This window comes from Polistes dominula, unplaced genomic scaffold (genome assembly GCF_049000335.1).
Source record: "Polistes dominula isolate Pdom_NZ unplaced genomic scaffold, Pdom_raw_medaka contig_73, whole genome shotgun sequence".
NCBI classification, from domain to species: Eukaryota; Metazoa; Arthropoda; class Insecta; order Hymenoptera; family Vespidae; genus Polistes; species Polistes dominula.
Genome location: NW_028300951.1, coordinates 6569568 through 6585057, shown reverse-complemented (window position 1 = coordinate 6585057; position 15490 = coordinate 6569568). Strand labels below are relative to the sequence as shown.

The 15490-nt window shown below is 33.8% G+C and overlaps 1 protein-coding gene across 1 annotated transcript; it reads right to left on the bottom strand.

Annotated features, from left to right (window-relative positions):
* Positions 1-719: 719 nt before the first annotated feature.
* Positions 720-14534, bottom strand: Cdk5alpha (Cdk5 activator-like protein). The gene is made up of 4 exons (XM_015326128.2): positions 9237-14534; positions 8261-8503; positions 1333-1629; positions 720-1221 (listed from the first exon to the last, which is right to left on the bottom strand). Exons 1-4 carry the CDS (start codon positions 9681-9683, stop codon positions 1126-1128), a joined length of 1083 nt encoding a protein of 360 aa, XP_015181614.1. The 5' UTR covers positions 9684-14534; the 3' UTR covers positions 720-1125.
* Between the last annotated feature and the right edge of the window lie 956 nt (positions 14535-15490).

Sequence of the window (15490 nt, the reverse complement as noted above, 5' to 3'; positions counted from 1 at the left end):
TGAGCTGATCTAACCAATTTCGGTCGTTCCTTGATTCTCTCTTGTTTAGCTAATCTGGATCCTTCGCTTGCATGTTTCTTCAATTCAGGTCTCTCCTGTGGCGGCGCGATTGGTTCCTCGGGTGTTAATGACTTAGAATAAACCATTCTCCTTTCAGTATGTTCCTTTTCTTTTGGTTTCTCTTCTTCTACCCTGTCTTCCGACTGTTCTACTTCGAGCTTTGGCGGCTCGATCGGCGACGGCGGAGGTGGTAAAGTTTTAGCCTTAGGACAAGTACATCTAGGTTTTGGATTAGGTAAAACCTCAGGTACCTGTAACGTCCATCTGGCTTCGCGTGCCATCCTCGTATCATCGCTACTGTGTTTTCTAAGATCATGCATTGGTGGTGCCAAATAATCAGGTTTAATCGACCATTTGTCAGTCTCAGCACTGTGATGCTTTCTAAGATCACCACGTTGCACGGCATCATGGGGTCTCTTCTCTTCGGGCGTTAAATTGTGACAACTGCACTTGGCTTTTCTAGCCAAATCAACGTCAGTACTCGAAGTATGAAGTGCCCAACGAAATTCTGTACCCTCGCTCGCGTGTTTCTTCAAGTCCCAGATCGCGTCGTCCGGTGAGAGGAAACTCGTGTTGGCCCATCTAGCATCGACGCTACGATACTTTCGAAGTTCGGCTTTAGCCCCGTCGTCATCCTCGATAACGGTCTGCGGTGCATCAGTAACAGACGAGGGGATATCGCAGCTGCATGCACGACTTGCCGATGGGGGTGGTGTTCTCGTAGATTCCAATGGCGGTGCTTCGATCGCATCTAAATCTTCGATCGTATAAACTATTTCCTCTCGTCTTCTTTGACCACACGATGGACAACGACCCCCTTGAATGATTATATCCTGATGTTGCTTTTGTTGTTGCTGCTGGTGGTGGTGTGGTTGTTGCGGTAGTTGGAGTTGCTGTTGAGAATCTTGATGGCGTTGCAACGTCGACGTCGAGGTCGAGGCCGAGGTCGATGCAGAGGGGTCAAGCTGCGATCGCAGCTCCTCGTCGTCGTGACGACCGTCGTCAGAGCGTCGTAACGTCGCAACCGTATGGGTAGATGCGCACCCGCAGATGTGTGTAGCTCCGTCAAGCCGCCTTGGTGGGTACCGCGACTCCGGAGACGACGAGACTCCGTTCGAGGCCACTTCCAGATAGGCTACCACGCTCGTCTGTTCCGCAAGCCTAATTTTATTCAACAAAAATTCTTATCATTCTGATGTAACATTTCAATTTTTTATAATAATATATATATGAAATCATTAGGAATGTTTAAAAGTAATGAATTTGGCTCACCTTCAGTTCGGCGAAAATTTCGGTGAAGAAATTAGGCTCGCTGTTGATTCTTAACATTTCAGAGCTCAATCGATTGACGATCAACAGACACCTATCCCAAAATTTATCCTTGCTATCCTCAACGAGGAATGGCTTCAAAGGATAACTAATCTCATTGCCCATGTAACTGTAGCTCAAATAGAGGCACGTTAGCACGGTTGCTTGAAGTTCCCTCTCGGAAGCTTCTTCACCATCGACTAATTCTTTTACAAGCATATACACGAATACTACGTTGGCTGGGTTGATGAATGTGACATCCTATAAAGAAAAGCAAAAGAATAGAATATAAATTGAATAGGTCGTTGAAACGTATATCGAAATGTGATGAATATACTCGTTTAATAATAAATAAAATAAGTTTTCCACGTCCTTTTCACTCGTAATTTAATAGGATACGTTTGTAAAAATAAGGGTGAAATGGATGATTCATGTAGCGCAGTGTCACGTTACTTCCACTGCAACGAAGTACAATCGATAGTTCGATTACTAAAGAAAGACTTCTTGGAAGAATAAAAGGAAATTTAATCCGCAAATTTGATAAGAATAAAAGCCTAAGAAGATATAATGAGATAGAATACGTACAAATATATGAAAGATAAACAAAACTGCTTAATGAAAATCTTCAATTATAAAAAACCGTCATGTAAATGTTTTCCAGCTTCTTGATTTTAACCAAAGAATTAAAAGAACACTGAATTTGAAACAATTAATCGTGTACCTTTTATTCTTAATTTAATCGATTTCGTATTAAAACATAAAGGATAATCATTCGACATGATAAACATAAAAGTTCCACACCTCTTGCTCTAGAAACGTGGATGTTCATTAAGAAATTAGGACACGATAGGTAGGTCGAGATATCTAACTTGGCGAAAGTATCTACCCGTTCTAGGGTAGCATTGGGGGTGTGGAAGAAAATGAGGAGATGTTAGTTAGTTATGGAGGGTTGTAATCGTTTGATAGTGTTAGTCTAAAGTATACGTTGTTCACGATCTATAATGATATAATCATAATATGGCTTTACATGTACCTATCTTCCTCTCTCTCTCTCTCTCTCTCTCTTTCTCTTACTTTCTCGATAAGACCGATATTATATGAGAATAATAGAAGCTAAAGATGTGAACAGAGTAACCGCATGAAATATCCCATGAGCCGTGTGATCGTGTACACGAATAGAAACGGCTGCAATATACTGCTATTGCTACTACTACTGCTGTTGTTGCTGCTGTTGGATATTCGTGTGCGCAGGTGAGCGCATCGAGTCGTGTGGGTGCACGTAGGTGCAATGGTTCGAGGATTGCACATGTAGGTGCATTATAACGGTGAGACCCCGCGATGACCCGACAGGATCGATGCCCCCAATACGTTTTCCCGCCAACCAGCAACCTGCTGCTTGCTTGCTTGGTTACTTGGTTGGTTGGTTAGTTAGTTAGGTAGCTACCTATCTACCTACCTAGCTGTTAGTTTCTATTGTCGTTCTCCCTCCTACTACTGATTCTACTACTACTATATTTAGTCCTTAGTTATACCTACGAACATTCATACAGAGCTTATATTCCTATTAACGTCATTCTCTATTATCGTCATCATCGTCATCTTGCTTCCGTTTACAATAACAACTCCTCTCTCTGTATCTCTCTCTTTCTCTATCTGTCTATCTCTATCTCCGGTTGTCTATCTTTGTCTTTTTCTTTGTAACAAGTATCTACGTAATCATTAGTACGATATATTCAAAGTATATCTATCTGCTTGAGATAGATATTTTAAGTCTGTTACAAATTTAGAATGCTGAAAATTATTGGAGACTTTCTATTTAAATTAATACAATTATTCGTAGTTCCTTTCATAGATAATTTTAAATAGATACGATTAAATAATTTTTATAATATTTTATCATTAATTTATCATTAATAATTTATCATTAATTACTATCTACATTAAATTTATTTCTTCCCTTAAATTTTATATTATAATATTTAATATTTCGTACGTGATGTTTGTAAATGTAAATTTTAACTACGTAAGATAAATTGTAATAACATGCTAACAAACATATAGTAATATATAAATATAGTAACTTGATGCAATGAGAGGGTAAAGTAACAAGGGAAAGATATAAAGGTAATACTAATCCAAAGTACCCCCATACGTTCGGTCGATATTGGTCAGGGGTGAGCAACCTGTCGTTACACCTTGTCTACCTTCTCCTAGTCCTAACTTAGATTTAATATATATATATATATATATATATATATATATATATATATATGTGTGTGTGTGTGTATTTATGTATATATCTTAGCTTGAAAAGTTTATTCTCTTTTGAAAGTCCCCTCTATGATGATACGATTAATCGAACTAAAGGGACGAAAGAGATAATGTTTCTTTGGCTTCCACGTGAATCAGAAATGCATATCTACTTTTCCATCTATCTATCTATTCATCTATCTAATTATCTTATATACATATATATATTTCTTTGCTTTATTTTCTATTCCCCTTGCACGTGTTTAGAAATAAAGAAAAATAAAAAGAAGAAGAATAAGAAGAAGAATGCATTTTTCCTTTCACCTACAACATATGGCTTCTTCTTAACCAGATTCTTATGTTTTCTTTTTTTTTACTAATGACATTCTAAATCATAACATACCTTATAAACGATTTGTACTGTGGTTTGTCTAGACGGAATGGATTAGTTTTTATGTTGGGTCTAAACAACTACGTGTTGCTAGCATACATTATATAAATCTTTAGTTTATGTTTATAATTATTTAAATATAATTTTTTAATAATAAAATATAATATATATATATATGGATATAATTGTTAAAAATTATTTGTAATAATAATTGATTGATTGAAAATAAAATAGATTTCTTCATGTTATAATTAAATATCGTAAAAATATAATCGATTGAATATGTCTATTCTCAACATAGTGAGAAGTTTGTAATAATAGAGAATTGAATAAATGTCACTGGATATAATAGATGAACTTATTGTTAAATGGAATTTTACTAAAATTGGAATGAACTGTGATAGAAAATGTATATAGAACATGGTCTACGAAGATATCGGAAGATCTGGAGTTTCTATATACGAAATATTTATTGGTAGACTTTGGTATCCGTTTACACAAGAAAAGATCTAATAGAAAATATAAGAATTGGAGAAGATCGAAGATAAGACAAAAAATTCATTCATCTCGAAATTCAATCGTTCTTGCACGATTACTTCTGCAATTACATTGCGTTTACTTTGAATATTTATTACTTGAAAAACATTAATTTGTCTATGAATTATTTAGAAATTTATGATATTTTGTAAATCCTTCGAAATCTGAATTTTTCTATAAAAAAATTGAGGTGAATTCAGTTCCTGAGAATTTCTTCGTAAAAATTGTTATAACAAATTTTTATTAATTATTAAAAATATGTTTAAAAAATAGAGAATCATTTAAGCTTTAAAATAATGTATTAATCAAGTTTCTACGATTATTATTTCCCGAGATATTCCCATAAGAATGAATTATTTTTACGTTAACCCACTGACCTACATAATTTTATTCATAATTGGATCAATGACCTATATAAATTCTACAAATTTACGCACTTTTACTACTACGAACAGATGTTGCATGAATTATGAATGGAAATCTTCTTTTCCTTATATCTTCGGAATGAAAAATCGTAGAGACTTGATAGTAGTACCATTTTAAAAGATTATTTATTCTCTATTTATTTAAACAATTTAATTATATTGTTATAATTAAATCAAATTTGTTAATAATTTTAAAAAATAAATTTTTTTGTCCTTTTTCCTGATGAAGACAATCACAATGGAATCATTTAAATGTTCATTATAATTAAGCAAACTTGATTTTTTTTATTTAAAATGAAGGATGAAAGATCTATTAATTATAAATCAAGTTACTTTCATAATTTTTAAACAGAAATATTAAAAAATGTTTAAAACGTTATTTTCCTATTCTGCGTATCAAGTTTCTAGAACAAGTAAAATACGTTAAACCCCAAAACTGATTAGATTTGACACGTGCAGCTATAAGATCAGTGCTTGTTGATGTCACGTGGAAACCTCAGAATCGTGCAAACCGCAAGTGATTTACCGTGGTCAGGATACCTTGATTTTTTATTACTCGTCATATTGAACGTTTTAACGACAGGTGTTCTATGAATGTCGATATGCACCTCAAAGTATCGATAGTTTATCAAACACATAACTAACACGTATATATAAATATATACATGAACGATACTCGTATAATGATTCATATTAAACATAAAAGAAAGTATATCAAACATTATACACTTATATTATAAATAGAAAAAAATATGGAAAAATACAAAAACTTAAATAAACGTTCATCAGTTTTTGTTATCAATAAAAGGATAATATATACTAATTAAATGAAATGGAAAAAATCGATCCATGAAATTAGGTATCTCATTGGTAACACGAATAGCACATTAATGTATTTTCCTTCTCTCTCATTCTGTTATCCCCTGGGACACCCCATAAAGTTAAGGGTAGAGTAGAGGCCAATGTACGAAACGAAATCCGAACCCTCTCCACATTCGATAGCAGAGGGGTGAACGTCCCTGTTCGAGAACCCTGCCGCATTTTTTCTACATCTAAGGGGTGGCTTTGCAACGTTGCCCAGCGCAGCCCTCTTGCTGCATGTGACCACCCCTTCATCCCTGTGGTTTATTTCTCTCTCTCTCTCTCTTTAACTTGGAATCTTTGTCTTTGCCTCATCCACGCATAGTTCTACTTATTTCCCATGACAGTGTTGAAAATTCATAAAGACCGCTCATATGAACATCCTTTGTCGGTTATTGCAACAATATTTCTCGGTACTTTTGAGATGATGAGATGGATTGAACGAAATGATTACGCGCTCGCGTTTTTCTCACGTTTTTGAGTCCTAACCAACATCGAAATTGTTCCTGTCTTTACCAGTTTTCGATTTAAGCAACATCCGGTTCTCTGTTAAACGATTTTTCCCTTTCAGTACTCTCAAAGAAACGTTCTAATGATCTCGTTGCCGGTATCGGATATGATAATGTTTTTAATTTTTTTTGCTTCGTTTTCTACCACAAATTTTAGTATAATCAAAGTGATCGTCTTCTCAATAATCTAATCTCAAATAATTTATCTCATGCTCAAAACTCATTAATTATACATAATAAACAATATCATTATTCATCGTCAAATTACTTTCGTCATTTTTTAAATAACAAAATCTTTTCCATTATAAGTTCATTGAAGATACTTCTCAATAGATAATGTTTCTTAATATAAATTAATAAAAAAATGTTTTATCAAAATAAATGAAGTTTAAAAATACGAACGAAAGAAAATATTTATTTGTTTTAATACTTAATGAAATGTGTAAAGTTATTTATTATCGTATTATAGAAGAAAATGTATACGAATCACGCATATATGTTTCGTTGAAACCATTTGAAAATAATTATCTTTTAAGTTTATCAAAGATTGCATAAAAACACGCAAGGAGAACGTTCACCAAATGTTAGACGAAACATAGCACGAACGCATCCAGAATTTTAATGTCCTTTATCTTACACTGAAATTCGTTCGATCATCCTTTTTTTTTGTAGGGCCAACGCCCTTTGAAAAGAAAAGGGAGCTATAATATAATTTATTCTAATTAAATAGCATGTTATTTTACAATAACATTGCTTTTCTCCTGACGTATGTTTTATTATTAAAAATATGAATATTTTTTTTTCTTTAATAAGAAAGAAAGAGAAAGAAAATGACAAAGATCGATGAACATAGACGCTGACGTAAATGCGCCCGTGTATTTAAGTGTGTTGTGTGTGAGTGTGTGTGTCTAGCGCGCGCGTGTGTATGTGCGCGTGTACGTTTAGGTAAGTCAATCGATACACGTTTTATCGCGATCGTCGTGAAAACGCGATGATCTTTTCACGTGACGGAAGAAACTTTCTTGGAAATGTAAACGTTCAAAGTTGACCATAGATTATGTTAAAATGACGTTACTTTTTAAGTTTTAGATATGTTACATATCGTAATCGATATTCGAACGTTTCGTAAGACGATCGATAAAATCGTAAAAAAATTGTTTCATGTTTGTTCGTATGTGGGATAACTATAAAAAAATTTTAATTTATACTAACTACAAAGAATATTAGCGTAAACGATAAATTTCTTTACGATTTCTTACAAATAATCTCTTAGAATCGAATAATAACGTGCTCGTATATAAATTTTGTTATTAAATTTTCAAATGTTTCTTTATTTCTTAATATTATTATTATCATCATTATTTGTATATTTTCAAATAATAATTTAAACAATATATTTAGTAAATAATCAATTATGAGTATATTTTGAATAGTATACCATATGTATTCAGTTATTAAAATTTAGTAAAACTTGAAGTGTATCTAATGTAATTATTAATATTTATAAACATTGTCTTTCCTAAATAAAATCGTACACGACATTCTTGATTATTTGTATACGAAAAGAAAACAACAAAAAAACTGTACTGACAGGTTAGTTCTTAAACAAACAAACATTAGAATTGACGTATGTGAACTTTTCTACACTTTTATTCCCAATGGACGTGGACAAGAATCGAGAGAGAAGGGATCTTTTGATGCATGTTACCAATTTATGTTATTTCCCTTTTGGGAATGAGTTTGTTTCTTGAAAATTTAATGATACATTGACAAGTATAATTAACGATATTGTTGATTAGAAATAAAACAAATGTATGTATCTTACTCAAAGAAGTCTCTCGTAAAATTTTAATGATTATTTTTGAATATAGAAAATTTTTGTTATTTTATTATTTAAAATTATTTAAAAGATAATTTACCTGCCAACCCTGAAGCAGGAGACTCCTATCGACTGTTCTAAGCCACATTACTGCATCGCCAGCTTGGAAGTCCCTTAATCGCGTGCATTTCCTGCGTAAGAAAATGCCGAGGCACTTTAGCAGTTCTGACGTGGACGCTTGGATGACGGTTTTCCTTGGTCCAGGTGGCAATGGTTTCTGTACCAATTTTTCGCACGTTGGATTGTGCGTTGTATGGTTGTTGTTAGACGCTGGTGCTTTTGTCTGTGTCAAATTTATTTTTTATTTTTATTATACTTATTTCATTTCTTTATTTTTCTTTTCAAATAATTATTGTAGAACATTTTTAATCAATAATTATTAGAATAAAACTGAGTCTACGAAAAAGTTAATCAACGGACGAGTCTATAAAATAAGCGAATTAATAATTATTGAATCACACCCGACACGATCTTGTTTAGTCACATATTTGTACCTAAATTATTTATTTAATTAATATAGTATGGTAATATATAAAGGAAATTTGAATATGCAATTAAATATTGAACAAATTTACGTAATCTAGGAAATGATGTTAATCGATGGACGAGTCTACAAATAAAATAATAAATCTAGCCAATGATAGAAATAATTTTTAACATCGTTATAACCGTAAATTAGAAATGATCTCTTTCATTTATTTTTTTTATTTAATTAATTTTCTAATGATTACAAATATAAATATATGTATATATTTTTAATTTTCTTTATGAGTATGAGAATTACGATTTAACGTTTATCAATATAAATACAAAACATTACCGAATACATCGTGTATAAGCAATGTAGAAAATACACGTGAAATATATTACTCAAGAGAAACTTTTATAAAGTAGTTAATAATAGGGGATGAAAGTTTTTCGATAAGAGTGAATTGTAAAGTTCAAATAAAAAAGTAACGATAATGTAATCTTACGAAAATAAGATAAACATTTATGATAATTAGATGAAAGCTTACCTGAGGTGTTTGTATATTTTTGTTCTTATCGACAATGGGAATGTTATCGAGTGGTTGTCTAAAAGCGATATTTTTGTTTTTGTTATCGAGTTTTTTCTTATTATTGTTTGCCGTACTGAATCGTTTCCACGATAACGCATTAATGAACAACGAATGTTTCTTCAAATTCTTTTCCAATGCATTCTTTTCCGATATTATTCTTGCATTGTCGTTATTGTTAAGATTAATATTATTATTTTGCAATGAATTATTGTTCGATGGTGGATGACTCGTAGGTGGTGCCGGTGCTACCGTAGCAACGGCACTTTTGTTCTCCCGATTTTTCGCATTATTCAATTGCTCGTAATTGAAATTGTTGAGCGTAAAATCGCTAGGATGTTGATGACCCGTTGGTGGATAAACGGTGCCACGCCGATCCCTAGGACTGAATGACAAAACAGTACCCATGGTTGATCGTTGTTCTTGCTGCTGCTGCTGCTGCTGCTGCTGTTGTTGTTGTTGCTGTTGTTGTTGTTGTTGTTGCTGTTGTTGTTGTGTTTGAGCTTGTTGGGGGTGAGTTTGAGTGGTCTGGGCAGTTTGATGAGTGTTACTACCGGGATTACTCGTTTCCTCACTGGTATCACCTGGATTGCCCGAGTGATCACCCGGATTGTTGTGTGGATTATGCTGTTGTTGTCCAGCAGGATTCGAATTACGTTGGGTTTCTGGATTTTGGGCCACCGAGTTAGTTCGCGATTCTTCGGACTCAGTATTAATATTAGTATTAGTATTAATAGCAGTAGAAGTAGTAGTTGTTGTTGTAATGGTAGTGGGCGGAGGTCTCGGTGGACTTTGTGTCGTAACGCGTGGCGGAGGGGGCGGGGGTGCTCGAGGAATCCAGGACTCCCTCGAGGGTCCCGTCAGCGGGGTTGCATCCCCTGGCTCGATGGCCTCCTCCACGACGGGACCCACCGCCTCGCTCAGCCGACCTCCCAGCCTGCTGACTTCTTCCTTCTACCGGAAGGACACGACCACTACCACCACTTGCTCCTCCGCCTCCACCACCACCACTTCTTCCTTTTCTTCTTCTTACTCTTCCTTTAACTCTTTTTCTTTTTTTCCTTTTTCCTGGTCGATCCTTTCACACAAATATCCTAAACGAATTCCTTGGATCCTACTTAGACACCTCCTCTTTCTCTAGTTTTTCTTTTTGTCAATACTTGTTCTTCAATTTGTATAACTTTGGGGTATTTACGATAATTCACCCACGACGCTACTGCACGTACCCTTTTCGAGGTATATCTATGTGTATATGTATATATAGAAAAAGAGAGAGAGAGAGAGAAAGAGAGAGAGAGAGAGAGAAAGTAATATGGCCGTAGAGTCAAACGATCGATAAAACTAACTATAAGAAGAGTTCGTCGTCTCTACCAAACGATACCAAATCACACTTTTTAATTTCTTCTCCTCTGTGTTATTATTTATTTTCGTTCCTTTTCTTTCTTTCCCCTTTAACACGTAATCGGTAATCCAACTTGATTATATTACGACAACACTGGACACGATCGTTCGTAGATAATATTAACGATCAAGATATATCGTTTAGATTTATTGATGAAATCTTTTTTCTTCTCACTTCCTCCCTCCCTCTCTCTCTCTTTCCCTCTTTCTCTTTCTCTTTCGTTGAAAGAGGTGTTCTTCCTCCTGAAGGTTGATGATGGCGGCCGATGAAGATGTCGGTTGCCGTGCAAAATGGCCGTATCGATCGATCCCACGTTACTTCTTCGAGGAACAGAGACTTGGAAAGAATATTTTACTTTCGAGCCCTTTAGTCGAGTTATAATCGTTTTTTTGTTTTTTTGTTTTTCTTTTACTCGATCTCAAGTCTTGAGAGAGAGAGAGAGAAACCCGACAGGGGTAAAGTAAGAAAAGAAGACTTATTTTATATCCGCACAAAATTACGAATTTATTTATGCTTCTTTTTTATTTTCTTTGTTATTAAAATTATTCTCATTCAATTATTTTTTCCCCCTTTTGAAATATATAAATCCTCGTATAACGATAAACGTTGGAGAGGAGATGTGGAAAAAAAAGAGAAAAAATAGTTTTATCAATAAAACGTCGTCGTCGTATAAGACGATAACCTTTATTTCCAATTTCTTCTTAAATATTTTGGAGAAGAAAAAATAAAAAAAGAAAAATATTCAAACGAGACGTTTGTCAATGGAATATAAACACCGCAAACGATGATTTCGATTTATTAAAAGAAATTGCACACGAGTTGTCGACAACGACGACTACAACTGTTGTGTCCCTTCTGTATCTTTCACTCCTTATAACTGAAACTCCGAGATCCGTCGTTTGCTATCTCAACTTCCTGAACGAGACGGCCACAGAACAGTGTAGTAGTAGTAATATACTAGTAGCAGTAGTAGTAGTAGTAGTAGTCACCACCAACGTTTTGTTGTTTATCGGTTATAACGCGACACGACCACGGACCACGATCGCGAACGAACGTTGTACGGACGGACGGACGGACGTACCGTACGCGTACCGTACGTACCGAACGAACGAACGAACGTACGAACGAGCAAACAAACGAACGAGCAGCTCCCGTCGTGTGGCTGCCCCGAGGCTGATTCGTCGCGCTCGGGAAACGCGCGCACGTAAATGAACGACGGGGGCGGATTTAGAGATACGTTCTTCCTTTCCTCTCCTCTATAACCCCCGCCTTCCCGTTCCTAATGACAAAGAGAGAGAGAGAGAGAGAGAGAGAGAAGTGATATTAATATCAAGTAAGTAAGAGAGAGAGAGAACAACAATTACATTGACAAGGAAAAATTTGAGAGAGAAGATTTATAATGATACAGATAAGAGAGGGTAAGTGAGAGAGAGAGAGAGAGAGAGAAAGAAGGAGGGAGAAAATTAGATCAAGAGGGAAAGGGAAACAAAAAACATTGGAGTGACAGAGAATGAAAATGCGAAAGAAAATTATAGTGAGAGTGGGAGAGAGAGAGTGGGAGAGAGAGAATAATTAGAGGGAAAAAGAGGGGTTGCAGAAAAGAGAGAGAGAGTTTGCAGAAGGAATGATGGGTTAGTTGGATAAGGGGTGAGAATGGTTGTTTAGCATGAGCATGCGCATGATTAGAGAGAAAAAGAGATAGAATATTGGCGCGCTTGCGTTTTCAAAGACAAGAAGAAAAAGAGAGGGTGTGAGAGAGAGAGAGAGAGAGAGAATTGTGGAGAATACGATGCTCTCCAAAGTTCTCGGACCGATTGTCGTCGTCTTCGTCGAGATGTTCGTCAGAGTCTAACGTCCTCGTCGTTTTCGTCGTCCTGGTCGTCCTAGTAGTTTTAGTAGTCCTAGTCGTCCTTAGTCGTAGTGGTTGTTCAGTTCGTGATGATTTTCGTATACGACGATTTCACCACAATCAACCAACCAAGACTTAGCACGCCCTCCCCCGTTCCACTTGTGCAATGCGCGCGCATTCGTTCGATAAATGTGAAAGGCGAACGTCGATCGTCGGGGGTGGTAAAAAGAGAGACGACAAGAAGAGGGATAATATGAGAGAGAGAGAGAGGGACAGAGATGTGTTGTTTAGGAAGAGGGTATTGCGTTCGGACGAAAGGCAGGAACTTGTACCCAAGACCATAATAAAGTGTATACGCCCTGAGATTTCTTTTCGGTAAAACATTAGTCAGATTATTCTTATAACAATCTATCTTATTGTTCTTTTTATTTCGATATTATTCAATATTATCAAGTTATTTCCAAATTAGTTTATATAGTTTTTTGTTAATTTTTGTTATTATGTCAACAAGGTGATAATATTATTGATGATTATTATTTTTATTTTGGTTATGATCTTTATATTCTCGTCGATTTATAATAAATATATTCAAATAATTTAAAATAAAAAATAAAAAATGAGTTAGTAAATTAAATGTATAAAGTTAAATGGGAAATATTAATCGTTCGATGGTTAACGAGATAATTCGATGATTATTTGTATTGTTACAGTACGAATTGTTTACATTCTCGTTCAATTTAATATATATTTAAATAAATATGTGTGTTGATTTTGATTAATTCAATGGAAGATAATTGTTGATAATTAATTGAATCATATTTTCTTGATTTCTCGATAAATAAACATCCACAATTTGAACTCTTATAAATATCTTGAGAGTAATTCCCTCTTATGTTTCTACTTTGTGGTCTCTTAATGGTTTTCTACGTAGATCCTCTTGACTCGAGGTAGGTCGAGATTTTCACGTCGAGAGAGACCCCCCTGGAAAACAGAGACTCTAACCGGAAGTACTGCAAATCTCTTTATCTTTATTCCGTTTCTTTTTTTCTTATTTCTTTTTTTATAACCCTGAAAGAGGACTATAATACGTTTCGTTATTAATTTAAAGCTTTATCCTCGAGGCTTAATGCATAAATCTTTTACGTTTTTAGGTATTAAATAAAGAAGGAAGGTTCTTCTTCTTTTACTTCTTCTTTTTCTTCTTTTTTATTTTTTCTCCCCTCACAAGGTCTTATCCTTGCTCATACTATCACGTCGAACCCTCTTCGATCCCCCTTCGAAGACATCTTACACGTTTATCGACTTCTAAATAAAAATGCTTTTTACTAGACGATGAAAAAAAGGAAAAAAAACAAGAAAATAATAGAAAATATGTAAAAGAATAAAAAGACATTTTACGACGACGAAGACAACGACGTAATTTCAATTTTTCTCTTCTATTATCTTTATTTACCTTTAATTATTATTTTACAATCCTTAAGATACGTAAAATCGATTGTTTATTTTTTTTTTACAGCTCTTTCATATCTCGTCCTTTTTATATACTTTCTTCTTCACAAAATTAGATGTTGACCCAAATGTCAATTCAATTTCGCTTTCTATATTTATTTCTTATCATTCTAACAACTTACATAAATTTCTGTGCATGGGAAAGTTTCTTCACGTGTATTCGTATGCAATTGAAATATCACTGACCTACTTAGAAATAGTTTAATCTCATTAGTATTAAAATAAATGTTCTATGACTGTCTGGTCTAACGAATGTTACTACTTTCAATATTTAATATGTTTCATATTCAAATTAAAAATACAAATCATTGATATATCGATGAATTGAAAAATTAAATTTGACTATCCGATCAATGGACAATTAACTAAGTTAATATTTAACACGTATTTTCTTATTTAATTTAAAATAAAATTACAGATTTGTGTGGATTTATTTAAAAATAACATTTTATATAAAAATTATTGATAAATGATAAAATAAAATGTTATATCGTTCATAAATGTTGTGCAATCATTTTTATTTAAAACAATAATTAAAAATAAATCAAAGGATATGTGTGCGTGTTTATTTAAATATTTATGATATTCAATAAACGAGATGAAAAATGTGACCTTATGAATCTCTCTTCATTGAACCATTAAAAACTTCCTACAAATTTATTAGAATATGATTCAATAAATTACATTCGACCGATCGATTAATACCAAAGTAAGTAATCGATTATTCGAAAATCCTCATCTCCCAGGAGATGAGAGGAACACGTCAGCCAACGTTTGGGTGGAATAAATTAGAGGAAAATCAAAAAGGGATGATACATTTTCTTCTTCTTTTCTTTCTTTTCCTTAATTTCCTTCTTCAAAATAAGAAAAAAATAGAAAACAAATAGAATAAAAGACATTAAAGAAAAAGAAAAAAGAATGAAATATAAAAAGTCATTCGAAGAAATACGTAGGAGGTCTCCTTTTCAGACGATTGAGGAAGGTCAAGGATATTCCTTCCTACGTATCCTTAAATTCGTCATAGTTAGTTGTTTATTTCCATTTTTTTTTATTACATTGACGATTTACTATTATTTTAGAAAAGAAAGAGATTCATTTGTCTCCAATGAATTATTGTTGAATAAATTCATGGTAATAAATTATTATATATAAAGGTTCATTAAATTTCAACTTTGGTAAAAAAAAAAAATACAAATTTATGTAGAAATTGAGTTTGTCAATAGATATTAATTTCTTAACAAATTTTAAAGCGAGAAGAAGATAGGAAGAGGAGAATAAAGATAGGAAAGGAACTAGGAAAATTTAATTATCCCATTTGCAAAACTAAATTTGCATCGACGATTAATCCATTTATCCATTGTTGAAAAATATTCAACTGTTTGTTACTTTTACAGTTTCGGTTTCTCTCTCTCTCTCTCTCTCTCTCTCTCTCTCTCTGTCCCTAATTTCTATCTA

Bases quoted from the DNA above. Each gene is read 5' to 3' on its own strand.
- Cdk5alpha (XM_015326128.2), bottom strand. From the start codon at position 9,683: ATGGGTACTGTTTTGTCATTCAGTCCTAGGGATCGGCGTGGCACCGTT. The intron at 1,630-8,260 runs GTAAATTATCTT...TTTTCTTTATAG, and splicing joins TCCTGCTTCAGGGTTGGCAG to GATGTCACATTCATCAACCC. The intron at 1,222-1,332 runs GTGAGCCAAATT...GAATAAAATTAG, and splicing joins AAATTTTCGCCGAACTGAAG to GCTTGCGGAACAGACGAGCG.